At 36.2% G+C, this 25427-nt stretch overlaps 1 protein-coding gene across 1 annotated transcript in view; it reads right to left on the reverse strand.

Annotated features, from left to right (window-relative positions):
- The window catches only part of COG5 (component of oligomeric golgi complex 5), a 185740-nt gene that overhangs the window by 36130 nt on the left and 124183 nt on the right, over nucleotides 1-25427 (reverse strand). The window contains exons 11-14 of the mRNA XM_040544709.1: nucleotides 14839-14920; nucleotides 12336-12540; nucleotides 11117-11278; nucleotides 9155-9254 (exon numbers count right to left, since the gene is read on the reverse strand). Of these exons, the coding sequence (XP_040400643.1) occupies nucleotides 9155-9254; nucleotides 11117-11278; nucleotides 12336-12540; nucleotides 14839-14920 (549 nt within the window). The remainder of the gene's footprint in view (nucleotides 1-9154; nucleotides 9255-11116; nucleotides 11279-12335; nucleotides 12541-14838; nucleotides 14921-25427) is intronic.

A 25427-nucleotide genomic window follows, 5' to 3' on the forward strand; every position in this document is an offset into this window, starting at 1 on the left:
TTTTTTTTTTTTTTTGGGGGGGGGGGGGGGAGAGGGAGGGGTTAGTGTACAGTACATTTTCCTTCAGGAATGTGTGTCAGTAAAGCCAGCCCAACAAACACATTCCTCCATAAATGAGGCCTTATTTTTTTTCCATTTCCCCAAGAAGGAACCAGAATTATAGCCCTCCTACATCAACATCTTTCTTTCTTGCGACGTGTTACAGATATTTTTACTTTCTACCAGGCAGACAATGGAGATTTTTTTTTAGTCTAGCCCCTTTCTTCCTTTTCCTAGTCAAACACTAAGTATAGATAGAAAGGTTCAGAAAAAAATCCTATCTCATGAATACTGAGAGAGGACTAAGAACCAATCCTTCTTATCCAGCTAGTTTATCTTTGCAGTATTTTAACTTCTAAATCACATCTTCTTGCATTTCTACATTTCTCAACAATTTCAATGATTGTGCCAAGATGTTCCAATATAGTCTCTGGATCCTTATAACACACTTAGCCTTTTAGATTCTGGACAAAATAAGCCATTCATATTGCTTACAATCTAAATAACCCGCTGAAAACAGCTTATTTAAATCTTCATTCCCCTGATCAAACATGACAGACACTTTTTCTTCGACAAATGACATTATGAAAATTCCTTGTAAAGATGCTGTCTCTTTCTCAGCTCAACGTTAAAGCTGAATTAATTGCTATTTCTCCACTCCACCTGGCCTTCTAGCATTTTCTTTTTTCATTCTCTTTTTTTGCAACAAGGTTTACAAACCAAGGAGAAACATTAATTAATTAGAGATTGTTTTTAAACAGTAAAAAAAATTAAACAAAGAGCAAAGCACACTTCATTGTAATCTCAGGAAGAGATTCTAGAAGATCTGTGAAGCTGTAGCATGACAGAATTAAGTCTCAAAACTACATCAACAAAGACAAACTGCAGCCTATTTTCTATTGACTATCATATATCAGATGCACCATAAACCCATAAAGAAAGAAATCATGAAAAAAAATCAAGATTAATATGCCACAAAATCACAAATAATTACGATGATGGGAGTGATGTGCAGAAAGTTGTCATCTATTTTAAACCTCAGTAATTACAAACTAGTTTTAAATACACTCCAAAGAAAGGATCAGCTTTTTTTGCAGTAAATCTGACAGACAAAAATAAATTTTCTAGAGCGGCGTAAGAAGAATACAGTCTGTTTTCTCACAATCTGCCTCTGTAAAAAACTCCAAAATAATCTATTCCAACCCACTCTAAATGGCTAGCTAGTGGACCAGAGATACTACGGCTGAATATCCACTAAAAGTGGAAAATTGAAAAGATCGTTACAGGTAACAGTAAGAGATTAAGCTGCTGAAGCAGTATTAAAGAACACTATAGTAGCTGAAGATACTAGTAAAGAAGAATTTGGAATCTTGCACCTGCAAATTACAAGTTCAAATATAAACTAGACTGAAGGATGATGAGGGATAAATTGTTTGGCTCAGTTTCAGTCTTAAAGGAAAGTGGGCATTTATTAAAATCTTTGTAAAGAGTATCACTGGCTGTCAATCTTATCTGAAGCCTCAGAAAGGAGACCTGTGATAGAAGGTCTGAGAGAAGAGAAATTCATCTTTAGAATGATCCTGACAGAGTAGAGATAGAACACAATGATGGGATAATGCACTGAGCCACACAAGTTTTGTGGGTAATACTAAAAATAAGAACAACTGCAGCAGAGCTGACTTTCCATTATATATATATTGATGCTGATCTTATGTAATGCATTTGGTTCTGATCAGCATTACAAAGATCAGTGCTCTAAAAATATCTGAACATGACAGACAGATAGATGCTCCTCAGCCTATATATCCATCCATTGCATTCACTAAAAATAGAATATTAAATTACAGAAGGGGTTGGTTGCACTGCCATACAAAAAGGTGTCATCTGAGCTGGCTCAAAGAAAGATTCGGCTGCCAGAAGAAAGTGTTGAACCCCTGAACATCGGAAAGTCCTAACATCCAAGAGTTTTCTAGCACCCAGGCAACAATATGTGGAGTTGCCATCTAGCCACACCACCACAGACAACTGTGCTCTTTTCAAGGGCTCAAAATCTAGTGGAGAAAGCAAACGCTATTTGAAATAAGTCAAGGATGGCTGACAAGCATTACAGACAGAAAAACATGTTTAGGAAAGAATATCTTTTTAAGTTCTGGCACTCTAAGAGAATCTTAAGACCAGAAATATTTCTATAGAATAAATCAGCATCTCCCAACTTTTGCCTCAGAGGTTTATTTACATCAGAAGTAGAAAGCATGAATTCCAGATGCAAGGAAAAATTACTTCAATCTGTCAGCATTTAAAGCTTCCTCTTGAACAGATTTGCATGTCGCTCTCTTTCGGTCTCATTCACATCTTGGCTACATCCACAGCAATAAATTAAACTGTACCAGGAAAGGCTCCTGGGCTCTGGCACATGATCATCCCCACTGCTAAGCTGCTGGGAGACTCCTTAGCAAGATTTTGGCCTGGGCAAACGACTGCTCTCCCAAATGATCTCCAGCCACGGCTGCAGAGAGGCAACACTGCAGAGATTATCCCCAGAAGGGCCCTGGCAGGCAGCCACCGTGTTGTGGAAAAGCAGAACCCTCACCAGCACCACGGCAGGCTGCTCTAGGCCAGCTGGCCTCAGTGCCCAGGAATGTTCCCGGGCACATTTCCCCCACCAGTATAGATGTCACCGTTCCGCCCCATGTCGTGGACTTACAAAGTTCACAGCTAGGAGAGCAAATTAAGTTCGGAGTGTCGGTCAGAAGCTTTTGCTGACCTTGGATTCTCAAGTGACAGAGGCAGATTTTAACATAAACATCATAGTGGCAGCGTGGAGTGATTTAATACACAGCCTTTCTGCAGCAAAAACAGACATGTTTTGCTGATCCTTGAAGTGAGGCCAACACTAATCAGAACAAGCCTCAATGATACAAATTTGCCTTCAAACAGATGAGACCAAGCTCATTTAGTTACTCACATTTACTGTTCTGAGGACAGTTATATGTGTTTCTTTACACATCCATACTCAAATACATTTTGAAAGCAAATTCAGATGCCTTGGAGACAAGCAGGGAATGACTGGGATACAGCAGCACTTGACTCTGAAGGAGGGGTTGAAACGACAACAAATTGTTACATTTTTCTGTTTTTCATGCTTTTTTTGGTATTTACTTCCTTAAACAATAAGGCACTAAAAACACCTGTGATCAAAAACATGTTAACTCATCATTATGATGGATAATATACTTTATACTAACACAGTTCCAGTTATATTATTTAGCAGCAATTAATTGCAATGTAAACCCTCAGAACAAAGTTTAGAAATAATGTGTGTTAGTTTTAATCATATAATTTTTATGTCAGAGTTACTTTACATTTAAATATTAGTCCAAGTAAATATTCAGAGCTGTTTCACAACACCTGAAATCCAGTTTCACCATTGCATTGGAAAATTATATACATCTAATTCAAGGTTTCCCTGTTACTTTCCCAAGAACCTTTTGTACACGGCTGACGACTACCGTATTACTACTTGTGTTATTGCTCCATACTCTCCGCCATTGGTGCCCATTCTAAAACCATATATAACATTACATAACTCAGATACTTACTTACGTAAATGTAAACGAATCTCCATATACTACTGAGATCCCAGATAGTGAGAAACACCCAGCCCACTCTCCACTCTATCACATATATCAGCTGATGATGACTTTTCCCTCAAAACAAGCCAGAATTTAGACATCTAGTTCTCCAAAGAAAAATCCCTACAGTTTTCTTTGTGTTCCAAGTGTGCAGTAGTCCGTTGCTTTGGGATCAGAATGTCAAGTTCTCTCTCTTTTCCTTTTGGCATGTTCAGCACCAGAGGTCCCTAATACATGAATCAACCTTTGAAAATATGGGACAATGTTTTTTGAACTTTGGTGTGGGGACTCTACTTTCTGAGGCACTCATGTCTTCTCCTTAATCTTTAATCCCAAGATTAACTTCTATTCCTGGGTCTCTAGCATTTTATCCTTAAATACACAAAATGCACCAAGTGTCATCTTGTATTTTCTTAAGAAGGCCAGGGGAAGAATTCCTCAAAATGCCAGGAAGGACTGTGCTCTGTCTCCTATACAGCTGAAAAGTATTCAGGTAGCTTATTTACACCAGGCAAATCTGATAATCAGAAAATCCCACACCCATTGCCCAGGGTAAAATCCTGATGAGAAGCCAAGCCTCTACCAATAGCTGTGGGCAAAGGATAGATTAGTAGCTCTCCCAGAGCACTGCCCACAGACTCATTCATCAACTTTGTAAGATATATGACACAAGTCCAACCACACTTAGTTAAGAGAATAAAAAAAATGATTCAAATCTCTATTTCCTTCCTCCCTCATTACACCCACTCTCTTTCTCCATCTTTTGAGTGCTTCCTCTTTATGATTGCTTACAAGTCTGACAGTGGGAAAGATCTCCATTATGTCATCTGCCTGCAGCCTCTTGTCTCTTGGAAAGATCCCTTTTTTTAGACAAACTTTACTGAAATGTATTACTCCATAAAATACAAATATTCCATATTTAGGAACCTTCTCCACTTACAGAAAATCACAGCTCCCACTGATTTTAGCCTTATCTATCCTAACCCTAGGATAAATCTGCCTGGTGTAGTATGATCGTGTAGGTTCTTGCTTTGCCTGTACTGTTAGCAGACATGAAGCAACACTGTTACATATCCAAATGTAAAAGTGATTTTCAAGACAGTTTGATCCTCCAGAAGTTGCTAGCATAACCACCCCCACCTGCTCCGAAAAGCAAGTGGGCAACCTGACTTTTACAATCTTATCTCTGCCAATTACTCTTTGCTTGTTTATTGGTCAAAAGATACTAGGGCATTAGTCTCTGATGGTCAGGCTGTATGGTGGGAGGCAACATGACAACCTCCACAAGACGGGCAGCATGACCGGAGGGAGTGCTGTGGGTTATGATTAATAAAGACAGTCTGACAGGACGACTGCAACTCTAGGAAAGAAGCTAGCAAGAGGTCTGCAGGTTCAAAAAGGAGGAGAATCGCATCTCCTCTAAACAACTGCATTGTCATGTTCACAGCACAACACGTTTCATCTGTGTGCACTTGGTGGGTGTATTAGTGTATTTCAGTCCACCCACATGCAAAGCTGAACAGAAATAGCACAAAAGAACATACAGTACTTACATTTCCACTCCCAATATATGAGATAACTGAACTCATCGCTCAAAAGGCAGAAAGAATGCAACAAAAAAAAGGCAACAATAAATATTGTTTGGACTAATCCTGAGCTGGGAAGGGAACAGACTAGATGACCAAAGAGGGCTCTTCCATGTCTGTAAGGACAATGGGTCTTACAATTTATTTTTCTGCTCGTTGGCAAAAGCACCAATTTTGTAAACTTTCAGAGCTTTTAGCTCTCAATGTTTCATGCCTTCTCTCTGCAAAACATCAAGTCCTAAGTATCAGAGAAATATCCTACCAACAGTCAAACCAAAACACAGTGACTGCAAAATTGTAACAAAGAGGTTTCTAATTATGAGCAAAACTACAACATTTTAAATACATTCAAAATTCAGCTCAGTAAATGACAAAATTACAGGTAATGAATTGGGGAAATACAATTATGTCTCACTTCCAATCAACAGGTGACTATTGTTTTCATTTAAAAAAAAATATATATATATATATTAAAGATTTCTGAAATCAATCAGGTATATTTTCCAAAAACGGACAGCCAAAATCCGTTCACTTCTTGATTACAGAACATTTCTGCAGAGTATCACCCTAGAGTAAGCGGTCTTCAAGTGGGGTCCATGCACCACAAGTGTTATGCAAATGAGTCACTGGAGTGCAGGAACAAAATATAAGAATTTCAATAGTACATTGTATATAACTTATAAATATAGAAATATACATATAATAAAAGTGCATGGAATTTTTACTGGCCTGACCGAAAACTTGGAGACCACTGCCCTTGAGGATCCTGCCATACAATTACTACTGCCATGTCAAAGGGCATCTAATGAAGATGTTGGTGAGATAGAAGCTCTCTTTTCTGTCTCTTCTCAACTATCAATTATATAAATTGGTCAAAATCTAAGAGGCAGATTTGTAAGATCTCGTCTTTTGTTAAGTAGCATGGATTCTCAAAAAAAAAAAAAATCAACTTTTTCTTTGTTTTCAGGAAAAGCAATTATAAGTTTCTCATGAATCTGTCCCCTCCCTTGTACTTATTGTCAGCACTTGATGAAACAGCTAATTTCCCTTATGTGGCCAGTTAAATATGACCATGTGTTACATATGTCAATCAAGATGGGTAGATGGGTAACTTAAGGTACTTGTAAATGAGAACTGATGAACCCCTTTGGAAACTCTTAAATAGAGAGAAAAATTAGTGGTTTTGTTGTTGTTGTTTTAATTTGTGACCCCTCACTTTATTATAAAAAGCGGCCAATGAACAAAATCTAGCTCAGTAAGCAGTAGTTACATTAAAAAGTAAGGAGTGTATTACGATGAACAAATGCAGGAAAAAAAATTACTCTTATCCAAAATAACAGATCAGATTTTTTAATCTCTTTTCTGATCTGGAATGACAAGGATATAGAATTGGTGACTAATGGAAACGATGTCTGTAATCATTGTAAGGATGCCTGGGCTGTGTGATTTAGGAAAATGTGAATAAGAGGCAAAATAGTAATACCAAGTACTCTTCCTCAGCATCACCTAATAAAAACCAGGATGGGTGGTGAGGTTAAAAGGTAACAGTCTTAATTTAACAGAAATATATTTTTAATTAATGCAATGTATAATTATTCCTTCAAACTCTGCATAGTAAGAACATCTGCAATTACACTGAGTGAAACGAGGACAATAATTCTCAACACCTCGTGGCATATACCAACCACATCAAGCATCAACAAGGAATTAGCTAAACTAAAGATTCACCCAGCAGAAGAATAAACCTACCTACTGCTCACAATTGGTTATTTATACCTTCTTTGAAATCATTTGAACTGGTTAATACAAGAATAGGTTTGAGGCACAGCAACTGCTAGTTACTGGCATAGGTATATAGGAAAACCAAAAGCCAGCAGTGTACAAAGTCACTAGTAATAGGAACAAACATTTGGGATTCATTGGAAAAGGCCATTTTTCTTACTTGTTTTTGCTTTAATTCTATATGTACAGACTGCTATATGCTGTTTTTTCTCAAAGTTAACATCTTGAATCTTGGAAAACATTTTTCTTGTTATTTTTCCTAACTAAAGCTAACTAGAGAAGCAGTGAGAAAATCTTAGTAAAATGTAATTCCTTTTTTTTTTGTGAAATCGTCATTTCATCTAGAAGAAATTGAAAAAAAAAACCCCAACATCAGCCAAAAAAAATTAGGATATTCTAAACCACATGCACAGGGCTGGCAAGCATGACACAAGACATGTGAGATAGCCATGCTCTTCTGGAGAGGCAGCTGGAGGCTAAGCAAGGCATTTTAACACTTTAAAGATGACACTATATACCCATGCCTTGACAATTGTGTTGAGCCCTTCCAGATTTATTTTTTTAACATGTGTATCAGTAAGGAAATAAAAAAATGTAAAAAATAAAATTAAAATAAATTTTAAAATTGCTGTACAATAAACAATTTGTATTGTTTTACAATTTGCAGGTATATTCTTGAAGTACACTGATGTTCACTCTACCAGTTTGACTAATCCTGTCTCTTGATTTTTCAAAGTTTCATTTTCACTAGCTTGAATAGAAGTTCAAGGGTTTAGATTCCCTCTTAACTTTTACATTCTTTTAGTTTTACATTATTTTAGTTCGTCAACTAACACAAGGCCACAAATCATATATTCATCAGATTATTTCTACATATCTTTTTTCTCAGGGCTTCTTAAGAACTTGCTAGCTGGCTGATCACAAAATTATATATGCTCTTGAACAAGCCATTGGCCAGATTCAAACTCTAACAGGGGTGCTGAGCACAATAGACCCTGGTGCTTTCACAGTTACAGCTGATACATATGTCACTATTTGACTCTACACTCCAAGATAAATACAGATGCAAGATTCTTTCTTTTTTTTTTTTTTCTCTCTCATGATGACTCCTGCCAACCTGAGCAAACTTCACTCCAAAATTATGACACCATGATTTGATATCTTCCAACACAATTCATCCAACAGACATGCTAAACAAAGGATTTGCTATCGAGTTTCACATTTTAAAGCTATTCAGTGACAGCAGGTGTCTAAAAGTTAAACAGAATCCATACTAACTTAACTACTGCAATGTTTTGTAGCTAACTGTTGGAAAAAAAATTGTTAGTGAGTACCTCTGTCTTTAAATGAGCCATGTAGTAAAGGAATGTAACCGGAGTCTGAGTTTGTTCTCAGAATTAACATTGTTTAAGAGAAAATATTGTTCACAAATACAAGTCGTTAGTAATTTCTTGAGGGTCTCCATATTGCAACAAAGCAATTTTCATCTTTTCATAATAAAAGTATTAACATTTTAGCAACAGACTTCACCAGAAAATTGTTGATATTAAAAAATATTTTTTCATATGATGACATTCATTGTACTACCCATTGGCGTCTTGGGAATCCCTCCCCCTTCCTCTGTTCAATTTAACATTAAATAACAGTGCACGGTGAATGACTGGAAGCATTTGAGAAGTGCAAACAAATCAAAGGTCAGGTAAATATATGGCAAATTATAAATATACAGAAAAAATGCCTAAATTCTGTTGCAAGTAGTGCAAAAAATATATTTCAATAGTCCAGATTCTAATACCATAAAGACAATATATAATGTACCAATGGACTATCCAATGGTAGTAAATATTAAACTGGATTGAACTGTCTTGATTTTACTTAAAGACAACTAGACTTTTTTTTTTCTTAATTAATATGGCAATTTCGAGTTATACACACAAATTTTATTGCTATCAATAGACTGTGTTTATGTGAAGGCAGAATTTAACTGAAAAGATTTCCAAGTGGAAAGCTAATTCAAAGGTTTTGTCTCTCTAGGTTGCATTACTGTTCTGTTGTAAATCTACAAAAAAAGTGAACATTTTACATAGAATTTTTTAGAAATTGAAAATTACTTACAAGCTGTTCAGATTTTACACCATAGAGCTGAATGGTCTTTGCCACGTTTTTTGAAACAGCTAAACTGAGGTCTGGATCAACAGCAGCCACATTTAGCTCACTGGAAGCAAAGATTACAAATCTTAATTAACAACTTAGCAGCGCTGCGTTTGATTGATAAGAAATTAACTATTAATACTTAGTTATGTGGTATGTCAATTTAGAGAGAGTAACACATAACCAAGTCTTTCTAAGCACTGTAATTCAGTTTACAATTTAACAAGTCATTTGGGAATTTTATGTTCAGAGTGTTCCTATTCTGGTAAAAATGAGCAAAGTTTAGGAATGACACTTCAGTATGAAATCGCTATTAGTAAGCCATTCAAAAATATTGACTGCAATTAACTACATTCAAGCTTTGGCAGCAGCCTTCAAACATTACAGGTGAATACATAGTCATTCAACTCTGGAATTACATGAGCTGTGCAGAAATACCCAGGGGATGCCTGAGCTTGACACAACTAATAAGCTGTGTTTTAGGCAATACTATGTAGTAACAAAGGCCCCAAAGGAATGACAGGGAACAAACGGAAGAAGGAAAATACTTCTAAATCACTTGCAGTATTGCTCATACATGGAACTCCACAGATCTCCTTCAGCTGGGGCTGCATTCATGAATGCTCTACTGAGAATGCAGACAAGCACAAGGACCATCCCAAGGGACCACAGTGCTGCTAGTGATGAGATTAGTCTCTCCCAAGAACTGTAGAGAAATGAGGGATATCCTTCTTTGAGAGTTCTGCACGGCCCCAACCATCATTAGCTAGAGGTCACTTCGTAAAACTCAGCTGAAGCTTACTAATTTTCATGTCATAGACTCATAGAATGATTTGGGTTGGAAGAGACCTTAAAGACCACCCAGTTCCAACCCCCTGCCATGGGCAGGGACACCTCCCACCAGACCAGGTTGCCCAAAGCCCCATCCAGCCTGGCCTTGAACACCTCCAGGGATGGGGCATCCACAGCTTCTCTGGGCAGCCTGTGCCAGGGCCTCACCACCCTCTGAGTGAAGAATTTCTTCCTTATACCTAATCTAAACCTACCCTTTTTTAGTTTAAAGCCATTACCCTTTGTCCTGTCATTTGTCCTGTTAGAGTCCCTTCCCATCTTTCTCTAAGCCCCTTTTAAGTATTGGATGGCCACAATAAGGTCTCTCCCAGAGCCTTCTCTTCTCTAGACTAAATAGCCCAAACTTCCTCAGCCCTTCTTCATAGGAGAGGTGCTGTCCTCTGGACTCGCTCTAACAGGCCTAGATCTTTCTTATGCTGTGTGTTCCAGAGCGGAATGTCATTTTCCCTTTTCCTCTGCAAGGAGGAAAACAACATCAGTAGCCACACAGATAGGCATCTTCTGAGCATTTGTAACCCCCAGCCACAAGTACAGTGTTAGCATTTAATATTACCCAAATATACTCACCCACATTCACAGTATGAATACTGCCCATCATTTTCAGGCTGTACTAAACAGACTAGTCCTTACCAAAACTTTATGAATGCAAATATACATCAGTAATTCAAGCATCTCATTTTATAAATTCCACATGGCATAATTGTCTTCAACTAGTATCTTGCTGTTTCATTCTAAGAGATTATTTACCTCAGGGATTATCATTTGCAGCCAAGCAAGTATCATTTTACTGTTGACGCAGTCAGAATAATTAAGATATCAGACATTGACAATAGGTTTAAAATTTCTCTTCCCCGTATTTTGTAAGCTTGAACAGTAAAACTTGAGTGAATATTACGGTTGTTCCAGAACAACAAAATACAGAAGATAAACACTGACTTAATTTTTACACTATTAAGTTTTAAAATTAAAGAGTAACCAACCTTTTATTGCTAACAAAATCTTATTTCTGAAATCGTGATATACAAGAAAAAACACGTTGAAGATTACATTTTGCAATGTATTATATGTGCATACCTGGCTATAGTTTTAATGATGCTGTCAAGCTCATCAGAAGAAGGAGGATTCCGACCTCCAGGAGGGAAGACAAGATTGATGGGATCAAAGAGTCGAGATAAGGATTTTGACAAATAAGCAGCTTCATATTGTTGCAGTGAATCTTTCAAGGCCTTTTCTGGGCTGTGGTTATAAGACAAAATTATTACATTCTAAATTCAAATACACAATAGCATCAAATCTTTCCAGACCATATAAACTTTGCAGTATCCAACATGTTTCTTTTTTCTACTCTCTAAATACATATACTTGAAAAGATTTGAATACTGAACAGCTTGCTTTTCACATGAATCATGTAACTGGTCAGGCAGCTATTCTGTGTAGTTCAGTAGAGTTCCTAGCCCTTTCAGTAAGACCTATGTGGAATCCCTAATTCAAGATGTTCTCAAGACAAACAGTTGTAAAAACATCAACAGAATAACAATTGCAATCAAAGACGTTTTTGTATTCCAGTGTTTCATTAGAAGATATCTTGTGATCAATGGTATACTTAAAAAAAACATACAACAAATCTCTCCTGGTATATGCATGTTTATAAAAAGCTTCAGATAGAAAGACCCATCTTAAAATTACCATGTTCCAGTCCTTAGTATTTATATTGGTGAAAGTGATTAAGTAGTAGTTTTCTCAAATACTTTCCCTCATTGTCAGAAAAGTTTGATAACTTTTTCCTTTGTCTAGAAATCCTAATAGACTTGATAAGCCTGTTTCAGTTTGATCTTTCTGGTCTCTACCACTCAGATCATGTTTTCCTAATGATATATAAACATATAGATAGTGAGTCATAACAAACAGAACATATGTCACACTCCAATGATTGTGGTATCATTAAAAGAAAGCTACTATTAGTAGCTTATAGCAATAGCAATATATATAAAACTGAATTTTGATAATCCCAATTTTTCTTTTCCCAAAGAAACAAAAAAACCAAAACTGGTTTCAAAGTAATATTACTAAGCACTTTGTGAAAGACAAGACAATCCAACACTGTTAATTACGTAATCTAATGAAAAACCCACAGCTCTAAAATAGTATCAAAACAATAAACACAAGAGGCCAAAAAAAGCCTTTAAAATGTTCCTGCTATGACAAGTTGATTAACACCAAGCTTTTAAAAATACTGTTTTCTTGCAAGATGCCAAGCTTTACATTGTACTGCATTAGAGTTCATAATACATACTCATAATCTTGTTTTTTTTGCATGAATATGTCCTGTGTATCTTCTTCCATTTGTTGCAGTTCAGCAAAGAGATCAGTACTTCCGCTTGTGTTAAAATTCCTCTGTATATTCTGACTGTATTGTTGCAGTCGCTTCCACAAGTCATTATAAAGCCTCAGTAATTTAGGGTATTCTCCTTCAAAAGCTTGTTTCAAAAACATAGAGGCTGCAAAATAAAGCAGTAATTAGTAATGCACATTACCAAGTTCAAACTAATTTATTTGATTTATATGAATAACCTGTATCCCTGCATTTAAGTCAACGAATGATATGTAATGTCATTCTCTCTAATACTACTAATGTAATATTTATAATTAATTTCAGAGTGGTATGAGCTATCACATTAAATGCAGTTGACGACAATATGTATCTAAATCTCCAGTAATAAAACTCCGTAGTTCAAAGACTGGACACGGAAAACTTATTTTGTGTATTAAATATACTAATTATGGTCATGAAATGCTTGGTAACAAACTTAATTATTAGTATTATTATTCATTTAAGTCCAAAGTGTGATTAGAACTCACTAAACAAAGCTTTTCTAACAATAGCTTGGCAGCAGAAGAAATATGCTGCCGTGCAACTTTCAAGATACTCAGAAGAGATGAAGACAATGCCTATGAGCCCAGCTCTACAAAATCTGATGATGGAAGCACATGCTTTTACACACACCTCTTAAAATAAGGTACCTAAAATGTAATTCCTAAGCTTGTCAAATAAAGAATGACAAAGCCAGCAGAAAAATCAACGTTATCTTCAGCCTTGAAAGGCTTGCTGAAAGTAACAGGAAATGAAACAAACATTCAACTGTTTTCGAGACTGATGGTAATCTTGATCTAACATCACTCATACTTTATGGATTTCCCCATTACATTAGGAGATTAACACTGTTCCATTCATTCATAAGTTTTCCAGGTTCTGGACCTCTGCCCCATTTCACCCAGCCTATCTTTTCAACTCAAGTATATTCTTATTTTGAATACTGGAGGATTCACATTTATTATCATACACAGAGTTATTTTAGGTCACAAAATGATGTTTATAAAGCTGTCCCAGCCTCACAGAAGCAGATATTGATCTATTAGCATGCCCTGTAAATTGGCATGAATTCATATTTTTATTCTATTTTTCTGATATTGATCTTCCTCTAATCTATAAGATCTCAAGGTTGATAACTCATATCAGTGAATTCAATCACTTAGAATTTACATGTTAAAAAGGAACATTTTTATACAGATGTGCCATTAAAAAAAAAAAAGTCTACTTGCTGTAAGTAGTTTCCCCAAAAATCAGATGTGGCAAAGAAAAGACAGCACTAAGTTTAAAAATCCAAATGCTCTCTCCAAACGTTGATATGAAAAATCATTAAAAATCACAAGTAATAAAATATTTTTGAATAGCTGTCAAAGTACTGCTGACAAAATGTAAGAGTTACCTTACTTCTGAGATGTTGATTGATCCCACTAACTGATGTCACAATTTTACAGTCTTAAAACGTTGTGCTGAAAACAGTTAGCACATGTTCTGTGTGAACATGAGATCCCTGGTATGTATATACCGCTGTTAAAGTATGCCTAAGGCAAACAGTAAAATTAATATTTTTTAACACAAGATGAATATATTTTCTTTTGGGATCATCTAGTTACTTAGCAACCACTGAAAATGAATCAAACAGCTACTTCCTCAAAATTATACTGCTGCCTTATAGCAGGGCAAGACGAAATTTTGAAGGGCCAGTGCAATAGCTGAGATCACAAAGATAAATGCAAACCTTATGTCTTTTGTACATGCAAAAAAATTAAACTTTATACTCTGTATACAAACATGAAAGATGTATTTGTGAAAGCACCAAGCTCATCTGGTTTTATGATCCAACTGCATGCTGCATTAATATGACAACAGTTTTATAACATGATTTTTATTTAATACTGCCTGGTTGCATCTGCTAGTTATTTACTACACTTGTGCTGAATATTGCATATAATCAGAACACTAACCATTTATCTAGACAAGACAGAATTTTAACAAAACTCAGCTCCTGTTTATAAAATATCAAAAAGTGGCTAAAACCAGACTAATACTGATGAACGTTCAACAACGGAAGTATGTGAACTGCTTTTTAAAATCAAATTACTACTTACGATTTTGGCCAACCCATCCGCTTTGGAAAGAATAATGTACCATTCCAAATGTTTTTGCTTACACATACAGTTGCAAAAACATTTTTTTTATTGATTACTACTAATTAAACAGAAAACTTTTTTTTTTCCTGAAAACTTAATCACAGTTTAGGAAGACCACCCTGTTTGATTATAAACCATAACTTTTTAAATTCACAGATCAAGCACTGAATGAACCACTGATATAGTTTTAGTAGAGGAGATAATGAACAGAGAGTTTATGGAAATGAGAGACTCAAAATATCTACAAAACACATTACAAATCATTTATACCAAATACTTACAGTCTGTTGCTGACTGAAACTGAGAGGAGAGAGTCTGAGTTACTGCAGTCCAGAATTTGTACAAAATATCAGACTGGCCATCCTGATAGCAAGGGAGAAAAGAAAGAAAGTTTCAAAGCAAATCCTTTTCAAATAATCTTAAACATTGCACATGTTTCCATCACAGCTCTTCTACCACCACTGAGAATGAAAACTAATGAAGTCTGAGAAGTTTTCCCCGAGTTTAAAGCTAGAGAAAATACTTGAGAAAACAAAAATAAAAGCTTCAGTCGTCTCTCAAACGGCATCTTCTCCCTCATATCTGAGTGAAACACTCCCACAGGAAATGCATAGATTTTTTGGAGTGAGGTATGAGTGTAGAAAGAAATAGTATACTTTGGGAACTGTGTTAGAAAATCTCTTCATATCGCAATGACGTTCTCATTCAGTGGGAGTTCTCATGTTGGCTAAATCACAGCAATTATTGTTACTGGCAGTACGACACGCTTATAGATGCTATCAGGGACCAGAACCAGTCCATGCTGCTCTGTTTGACACAGAACTGCAAAAGAATTTCCAGTTTCAAAACCCATACAAAACAAGGAAATACGGTGAACCTCACAGTTGACTCCTCACCACCTTGTGTCAAGGCTTGCTGCCAGAAGTGGAAACAAGGTAGTGTACTCTTGCAGAAAAAACATGCATGAAACAGCAGGCTGTTTAGTTACTCCTCTCAACATCTTGCACTCAAAGCTCAAACCAAGCATTAAAGCATGATCTTGCTTCCTCTCTTTTGCTCTCTTCCTGTCTGTATGTTTGAGGTAGAAAAAACTGCAAGACCTGATGGTGGGCAACCTATCCTACCCACCTGCTAAGACACTTGGGAGGCCACACAGGGTTTTAGAGTCAGAGAATCACAGAATTGTTTGGGTTGGAAGGGTCGTTGAAAACCACCCAGTTCCAACCCCCCTGCCATGGGCAGGGACACCTCCCACTAAATGAGGTTGCCCAGAGCCCCATCCAGCCTGGCCTTGAGCACCTCCTGGGAGGGGAAAGCTCAGAATGTTTTTCTTGATTGCATGGTATATATAAGCAATATATTGACCCTACTGTATAAATAAAACAATTTGACCAAATCACTAAGGATGCTAAGGATACTAAGGATTATCAGCAAAACGTTTTCAGTAAAACACCCAGCAATGCTTACGGATGTCAGCAATTACACGGATTTTAGGTTGGCACTTGGCTGTTTCTATTATGGTTGGACTTGATGATCTTAGAGGTCTTTTCCAACCTAAATGATTCTATGATTCTATCCCAACTCAATCTGAAACACCATAGTTTTTAAACCAAAGCACAATATTCACAGATAAAGACGAGTTTAAGCAAAGGACTCAACACAGAAATCACTGGCAAAGAGGATGCACTGTCAATGCATTTTCTCAGCTTTCCTTTTGGTGCTGCCAATGACTTCACTATGAGAAAAATAGAAAAAAAATTAAACTAAACAACTAGTTTTTCTTAATAATACAAGCTCTTTCAAATACAGAAGTCTAGCTAGTCCAAAATGAATTACTTAAAATGACAACGTTATAAAGAAAGCACTCTATTCACTTGCATAGGCACTAACACAGAAAGCAATAAGGGTGTTTAAAATGCCCTGCACTAACAGGGAACCACTGCATTGAATCTGAAGATCTGATAATTGAAAAATTGCAAGTTCAAGTTCAAGTTTTCAGTTCAAAAACTATTATCTTAAAGAATTGATATAAAGTCTGCAAATCAGTCAAAGGTACACTTTTTTTTTTTTTTAAATCAGATTATAAAATCAGAATGCTTTCACAAATTCTGAGATTAGACACAGAATTCATCCAACCCTACCCATTATCTCTAAAGATATCCAAAGAACAATAAAATCTGTGGGTCAGAACTAAGAGAGAACATCTTTTATCCTGTTGGGTAACCAGGGGGAAAGGGAGTCATACCTGTAAAATGTATGAGAATTAACATAGAAAACTAAAATCAACAGGAATGATGGGATCTCATTTGTGACTGCTTGAGGATACCTACAGATTTAGAAATCAAAGTAAACCCATTTTATAGCTATGCTTGTATTTTCTGTAAAATTGTAGTTGATTTTCATATATGGGGAAAATAAAATTATAATATTAGACAGTGATTCAGAAGGTATACTGCATAAAAAGTCTTTTTGGGGGTAAATTTATTACGATAGCATAAATGTGAAATCACTCAGCTCTTCATTTCACAGTTTCACATTTGAAATATGAAAATTACTATAAAACAAATGGCCTTTCACATAAACTATAAAGTAAAGTAATCAGCTTTCATATTCTCTATCCCAACCTGGAACATTGTTTGCCTTTTCAGCACAGTAACTCAATTCAATTTCAAAATAATCTAATGGATGCAGAAAAAGACTTATAGAGCACCTTCAAACAACTTTCTTTCATTACTGTAATCACCATCTACACCTCTGTCATAGTCTCAGCAGAAAATACAATGATTAAATGGTCTTGAATGCAAACTTGCTTGCAGTCCCTCCACATTTCTATCTTAATTGTGATTCAGCACTGTGACAAATAACAGCAACATAAACCTGACATTTTTTTTTTTTTGTGAAAATATATAACATTTGTACATAGCCACATGTACATATGTATAAACTCAGACATATATACCTATGTACTCATGTAAACATTTGCATAGCAGCCACAGCTGTACCAATTAAACCTCTGCCCATTAGCATGTTTCTTCTGACCCAGGCAAATGGTGTTCATTTACTCAGAATTTCATAATGATCTAGGCCCTTATGGCTTGGCTATCCAACTGTAATTTGTAGGAGGAGAAACAGAGGGGAAAAGTACATGGAAAATTCAAACATTTTATACTGATTGACTACTCAGTCAAAAACGTTTAGGGAAAAAAATGATTAATGTCACAGTTTTGGAACAATTGAAAACATTATCTAGGGAGTTACTGCTGGTTGCTTCTATAATGTGAGGTAGGATGTTTCACTTTGTCCAGTGTTGAGATGCAGTCACGCTGGAGGTGAAATACAGCTGGTGGTGAAACGTAGTACACAAAAGACCACGTAAGAGTTTGTGGCAGGAACTAGAAAACACTGTTGCCTACGCAAACACCAGGGGGTATTTAAGTGGGTGGACTGTAGTTACCGAAATTGGAACACAGCAAGGCATTAGATATTCCTGCTGGAGTAAAGAGTGCCATATGCAACCATGAGCATCCAGAAACCATTTATTTATTTTGTTTAAACCTGTAATTTCTTTGCTTACACATCACCTCAATATATTATTTTCTTAAATACTTTTAGGTACCTCGCTGCTTATTTCTTAAAGAAAGTACCCTAACAGAGATTACTTCTGTGCTGTAGATCACAATGGAAATTATAATTTAACTATTAAAAATATAATGTGCAATCCCATTTGTTAATAATCAATATTAAAAAAGGGGACACACACACACACACAAAAAAAAAAGAGTATCAAAAGGAGTGTTTTTCTCCAGCTTAGCAGAAAAATTGAAGAAATTTCCCTCTCCTTGTACTGGACAACTTCAAGGAGTTAGAAAGATTGGCAGGATGAAGGTGGAAGAGTAAAGGGCAGTGCTGCTTGCCTGGAATGTACACAGCAGATCTATTGACTCATCGTAACGGTAAGTTTGTAAGTCTTCCCCTCTGCTTCATACAGCACTGTGAGCAATGTCCCAACAGAATCAGAAAGGAACAGCTCTTCTGGACTTTTCACTTTCAGAAGCTGTAATCTAGCTGAAATTGCATTCTTGTCATCTTTACTTTTGTAGTATGTAAGCAAGGGTCCTGGTCCTCCGCTATACTATACTTATACCAAATGTCCTCACTGGTAGACAACATATGGAAGCATTGGATACACTTAAATTAGTCATCTATTATGTAGAAAGGATTCTTTTTGATTCAGCTCTGTCTTGTGTCTATACTTGGCACCTAGCAGACTAACTTCCACTATTCAGTAAACACACAACCTCATCACTAGCTTAAAAAGAACTGTTTCTGCAATTAAACAGCTTTTTGCAGCATATCATCATATTTTTGTAGCAGAACCCAAAATGATGTGCTAATATTTTTATCAAGTAACATTCTGAGACTTTAGACTGGGAATTTTCCATTTCTCTTGCTTCTGAAAACTATATGAAACTGAAAGAAGTTACAGACACACACACTCCCAATAAAAATGCTTGCTTTAAAATCTAGTCACAAGCAGATTAACATCTTGTGATACAATCCCTTGTAGCAGGAGCAGCTGACAAGATGAGTAATGAACTGCATCCGATTATCTTTTCAGCTCTGTGGCAATCATCTTCCATCAGCTTCCTATTCCATAACCAACAACACTGGAAAATGGTCACTATTCTCTCACATTCCACCCCCAACAGCGGATATGTTTAATAATGCAGAAAACACACAAACCTTTGGAAGTTGAGGTCTAGCCAGAAAGTCCAACATTACAGTTACCTGGGGCAAAACTGTTTCAGGTGTACATTGCATAGTATACCCCAAAAAATAAATAATTTGAAGTCTTTCTGAAGGAAGTTATTACACCTTAGCATAAAATATAATCCTATATCCTCTTTTCATACAATACATTCCTTCTTCAACAAAAGAGCATTAACTGTGATTGATGGTATCTAAAACTCAAGACAGGCAAGATTCAGGTTGGCATATACATATTTGCCCTTTACAGAACACAACTGAATGAAATCTATGAACATTAATTTCAACCAACTGTAGAACTACAATGGCAAAACAGGATTTTTCCCCAAAACCAGATCCTTTATTTTGATCTCTCAGTAGCAAGAATCTGCACAGAAATCAGAGTTTGCACCATTGCAAAATGGTTGGGAAATTAAGATCAGCCACAGAACTGGCTATTTTTTTCATAGAAATCTACTGTGAAAATGCTCCTATATCTAAACTGCATTTACATAAACTAATAATCTACCAACTCATGCTGGGAATCAAAAAAATTGTCACTGCTCTTGCTGTGCTCAGTGACCCCTGTGTTCTCCAGAAGTAATGCAGCTGAGGAGACACTCAATTTAGTAGCCTCTATGCAAGTTTGTGCGTAGTGCAAGGTGTTTAGGTCTTGTCTTCCTCTTGTCAATTTTTTCTTGTCAGAAATAAACTGGACTGCCCATTAACATCAACTAGAGCAACCCTCTGCCATTCTGACCTACTGCACAGCTGGCCAGAACCAGGGAAATAAAGATGTTTTTGAAAAACATATGAACTGTAAACAAGAGCTACTTTTGAAAATGTTATTCCTAGGAAATCCACTTGCATCTGTATAGAGTGAAATAGAAAAATACATCAGATTCCACTCTGACCCATCCAGTACAATTTTTCCATTTTTCATACCGTTTAAAAATTACGTATTCAGTCACACACACTGTTCACATAGGAATTACTTGCTTATGGAAATTACACACATAAATCAGACAAAATATGTCCATCAGGCTAGACCACAAATGGCAATGAATTTTCTCAGCAGTAGGGCTCACTACATGAACTGGACAAAAATCATCAATGTAAGCCGTAATTCAACAAAGTTTACCCTTATTAGAATAAAACATGCAAGGCAGTTTGTTAGGCTTCCATTGTGTTTCTTATTTATGTGAAATTAAGAATGTCCTTAAGTGCTTTGCTGAACCAGGGCCATGATCAACAATCAGTAAAAAAATGCGTTCACCCTGTATAATTAGTTTCAACTATTAATATGAAGTTACTGTTGCCAATACTTTTCACAGACAATAATATTGAGCAATTTCTGTGCAAACCATATTTTCAGATAATGGTTTCCTAAGTAAATCTTTCTATTTTAAAGAAATAAAATGGAGTCTTTCCCCAATAATATAAGCATGAATAAGTGTAAAAATTTAATATTCTAATGGCAAAAGTTTAACTTTTGATAGTCTAGCATAGAAATGGTCTATATTTAGTAGATGCCAAATTAAAAGCAGCCCAGTTGCCTCTCAACCAGAGATTTTAAGCCACATGTCAATAACCCCATGCTCACAAAAAGCTGAGTCTCAATGCTCCAAAAAGAGGGCTGTTATAGCACACAGTGCAACTGTGAGAGACTGCAAACTCAATTATCCTCTATGCAATGACTGGTGCTAAGTATTCATATATTGGTATGAAATGAACAGGAAAAATACATACATATACTGGCATATTAAAAATCCTTTTTTTCAGTAGTCTTTATACCTTCAATGCACTGTATTATAGCATGTCTGCAGTCCAGTTAACAGCGCAAAGTGACATTATTACTCAGCTGTATAGATTTGAAATTTAGATTAATGTTCCTTGTTTACAGGATTACAAGATTATCTTTGTTGGAAAAAAATACAGGCTGACAAAATCAAAGTGCTAAAACTCCCTTCCCACTTACTCAGATGGAAGTGACTTGATTTCACAGTTCAAAAACTATAACCCATTTTCCACTAATAGCTACTAGTAAGTTAATAAACCACTGAACAATAGTGAGCTGAGTACCAGTACCATAAGAGCAATGAAATTTGAAGAGCTGCATCCACTATTACTCTACAATAATATTAATGTTGCAGCCTGGAAAACTGACTTAAAAATTCCTCAAACATAAAAACAGAACAGCTTACTTCATTTTTAAAAAACATACCAAGCTTCTAATTAACTTTGCTATTACAGAAATGAAATCTCTTGAGCTCTGTTCTTAATATAACTGCTTGGCATCCGACATTAAATCTAAATTCAAGGAATGAGAATGAAAACATCCCCTTATTCAGTATTAGACAAGAATGCAAGAAGATGCTGAAAAGACATATATTTATTTTTACAAACGTCTCTATTTCCTCCACACTGTAAATTTAGAACTTAATGAGTATAATTTCCCATCTGTGAATTATCATATTTGTGTTTGTCTGAAATAGCTATTTTAACATTCAAATAATAAATCTGACCCACTGATTCTAAACTGGCTCCCACTTCATGACAATCGCTTCCAACTTATTTTTCCCTGTAGAAATTTTGATACTTTGAGTAGAATGTGAAAAAATCTTTATTGTGAAGCCTCTTTGAAGTGTAAAACAATATAGTGAATATTACCATGAAGCTAGTTGCTGCAGGCTCCTGAAATCAGGCTTTGCATACTAACACATACAGTGTTTTCTATCTGTAATCAAAGGCTCCACCATAAAGAAATATGGGGCTTGAGAACATTGCTCTAAAAACAGAAGACATTTAAAGGACAGCCTAAATATTTTTCCACCGATAAAGCAACAATGCAAATGCTTTAACAATTTTGTACAGCAAGATCTTATGGAACAGAAATAAGAAAATCTATTTGCACTATTTCTATAGCAACAAAATTGCTAAATGTAAGACTGTGAACAAAAAAAACATCAGTAGTGCAATTAATCAGTAAAGAAACAGAAAAATTCAGTGGGTTTTGAATAAACCTTCTCTACGTTCTCAAAGTAGTCTAGATCAAATTTTTAAAAAAATCAGTGCATATGAATTTCTAATGTTGTCTACATTAGACAATTGTAGGTGAACACATGTCAATAAATGACAACATGACTTTAAAAATGACCTTGATTTTTTGTTTTACTGCAGGGTACAGAATTTCATTACACTGTGTTGATCATTTCATACCCAAGGTGCAATAGTTTCTAGACTTCCAGCAGTAGTGCAACATTTTTAAAAGGTCTCCTTATATGCATCTGACAAAAGAAATAAAATCTGTTTTTTTTTTTTAATATAACCTTCTTAACTAGAAAGTAAAGACTGCATTTTCCCAATTCTAATATTAGAATTCCTACACTATTCCTTAGAAAAACTCATTTGTAACGATCAAAAATATTTAGGTCTTAAACAGTGTCCTGTATCTTCAAACTACTTAAAAACATTAATTAATCCTTCTGTGCTCTTGCAAGATCTGTATCATATGGAAGTAAATGAACTTAGTGTTTCCAAAAGCCAGTAACTACCCAAGGGACTCGACAGCTGCCTTTTGTCCAGGGAACTGATTCAGTATGCACAGCTGCAGCTCCAACCCTGCTTTCACCTTGACTATTATGTACCTCATCCAAGGACGAAGGGCTAGTTTGTCACCATGCCCATTCAACCCCCAGTTGTTCAAGTAAGACTGACAAGAATAATGATGAAAAGCGGCACTGCCATTAAATGCATTTATTTCCTAATAGCAATCTGACTGAAATCCAGCCGACTTCATAATTTTCAGTCATCACTGAACTGCGATCTGCACAGACCCCAACAAAACAGTAGTGAAAACCAACAAAGGTCTCTCTAACCTACCAAGACAAGCAACCTCAACACCATCCCGTCTATTTATAGCTGCACATTTCTGGCAGAGAAACAGGATTAGAGTCCTAGAGAAAATGCACTAGAAAACCATTACGCCAGCTCTGAATTACTTTTAACACAGCTAGCTGTGGACACACAGATCCATCTAAAACTAGAATCAAGACTCTTAAATTAGAATTTCATTTTATTTTTTAGGGAAATCTTGCAACAGAATTCAGCACAACAATTTGTGGGTTTGAAATTAAGAGCATCTTCAGTATGTTGGGGATAGCAAACCTGCTCATTCACCTGTGTTTAACTGTACACTTCATGGAGATCTAATGCTTAAATATTAAACAGAAACTACAGTAGAAATGGTGAACAAATAATCCAAATCTGCTTCTACAAAAGATACCAGAAAATAGATCATATACTTGCAATAATAGGTGAAAGATTATTTCATGGATTCATGTAAGGCAGTAATTAGATTATTTTGCATTTTTTCCACTTGGGATTATTTTTAATTGGGTCAACTGAATGTGAATATGTGATGTTAGATGTGAATAACTTCAAAGCAGCAACATTTTTAACAAGTTTGGACAGGGAAGGAGACATAAGAAGGTGAAATGTTAAGTACACTTCCGGAAATAAGCATTTATATTTTCCATTTATTTTCTTTATCTTATGTAATCATGAGGACATTCCCTTCTGTATCGTTAACACCCCACATTGCCAGCGTTGACAACTCAAGAAAATAGCCTGCTTACTCACCAAACGTTCATCAGGAGAGGCAACGATAAGAGCCCTCCACAAAGTACATAATAACACTCCCTATAACTCTCAGCTCACTCTTGTACCCAGAGACTTATGTAAATGACAGATTTTGCAGTCTTGCAAGCTGTTAACAAATGCGGACATCAGCAGACCAAAGGAGATCAAAGGCAGCTCTGCCCTCTCACAGAGATGACTTCTTCCCTGCCTCCCTTCCCTTGGGAGCACAGAACCCAGCTCACCCTTTCTATTGACCAACCCAACCACCCCCGGCTGCCCCCAAATAATCATTTGCTGCATTTAAGGCTGTTTCTCACTTTGAAGAACTGTTCGCTGATGCCTATGTAGGAGTGAAGGACCCAAAATAGATAAGGATCAGAGATCATTTTCAACACTTCTACAAGGGGCTTAGAGGGATTCTTTTCTCTAATTAGGAAACTGGCTGTCACAGAATGATGTGCTCTGCTGTGACTTACACTGAAGCCAATTGTAGTTTAGATATTAAAATAGCTGAAACAGGATTAGTCACTACATATTGAAAGAGCAAAATAAAGCAGAGTAAACTGGAGTAACCTATTAGCTCTTTGAAGGTGAATTAAGCAATTGAAGGAAGTGATGTAAGTAGTCAGTCACTAGGTGAACAAAAATATCAATTTCATATTATTTAAGTCGTGTTTGTAATTCTAATGTTTACCCTCAAGATTATGAAAAAATTATCCCACCTTTAAAAAAAATGTATAATTAAATCTGTATTTGTTTTCCCACAAAACCATGAATTAGAATTTATGAATTCTTAATTTTCTTAGCTTCACTCATGAACTTAAATCTAGTCATTAATCACAGAATGGCTTGTGTTGGAAGGGACCTTAAAGATCATCCAATTCCAACCTCCTGCCATGGGCAGGGACACCTCCCACCAGCCCAGGCTGCCCAAAGCCCCATCCAGCCTGGCCTTGAACACCTCCAGGGATGGGGCATCCACAGCTTCTCTGGGCAACCTCTGCCAGTGCCTCACCACCATCTGAGTAAAGAATTTCTTCTTGATATCTAATCTAAATCTGCCCTCTTTAGTTTAAAACTATTACTCCTTGTCCTATCACTACACTCCCTGACGTAGAAAGTCGTCACAAAAAATGTTCATTCAGTCTTAAAACAAGAGTATTTCTCATTTAAATATGTCTAGATCTTTTGGAGGAATTAAAATTGTAATTTGCGTACTTACAGATTGGTAACAAATCTATATTTCATTAGAAGTATGAAATGTAACAATGTACACTGAGTGCATGACTTCTTCTCAAAAGGGACGTGAATTCCTTTACATACATTTAATATTGTGGCAGAGGACAAATATGAAAATCCAGATGTGCAAAGGGAAGGACTGGAACAAACAGGAGCATAAATTCTGTCTCCAGCCTCTTCCATGACACTCATGTAAGCCTGGTATGTCATTTAGCTCTTGGCCGCGTTTAATGGTGAAAAAATT

Source organism: Cygnus olor, chromosome 1 (assembly GCF_009769625.2).
Source record: "Cygnus olor isolate bCygOlo1 chromosome 1, bCygOlo1.pri.v2, whole genome shotgun sequence".
Classification (NCBI taxonomy): domain Eukaryota; kingdom Metazoa; phylum Chordata; class Aves; order Anseriformes; family Anatidae; genus Cygnus; species Cygnus olor.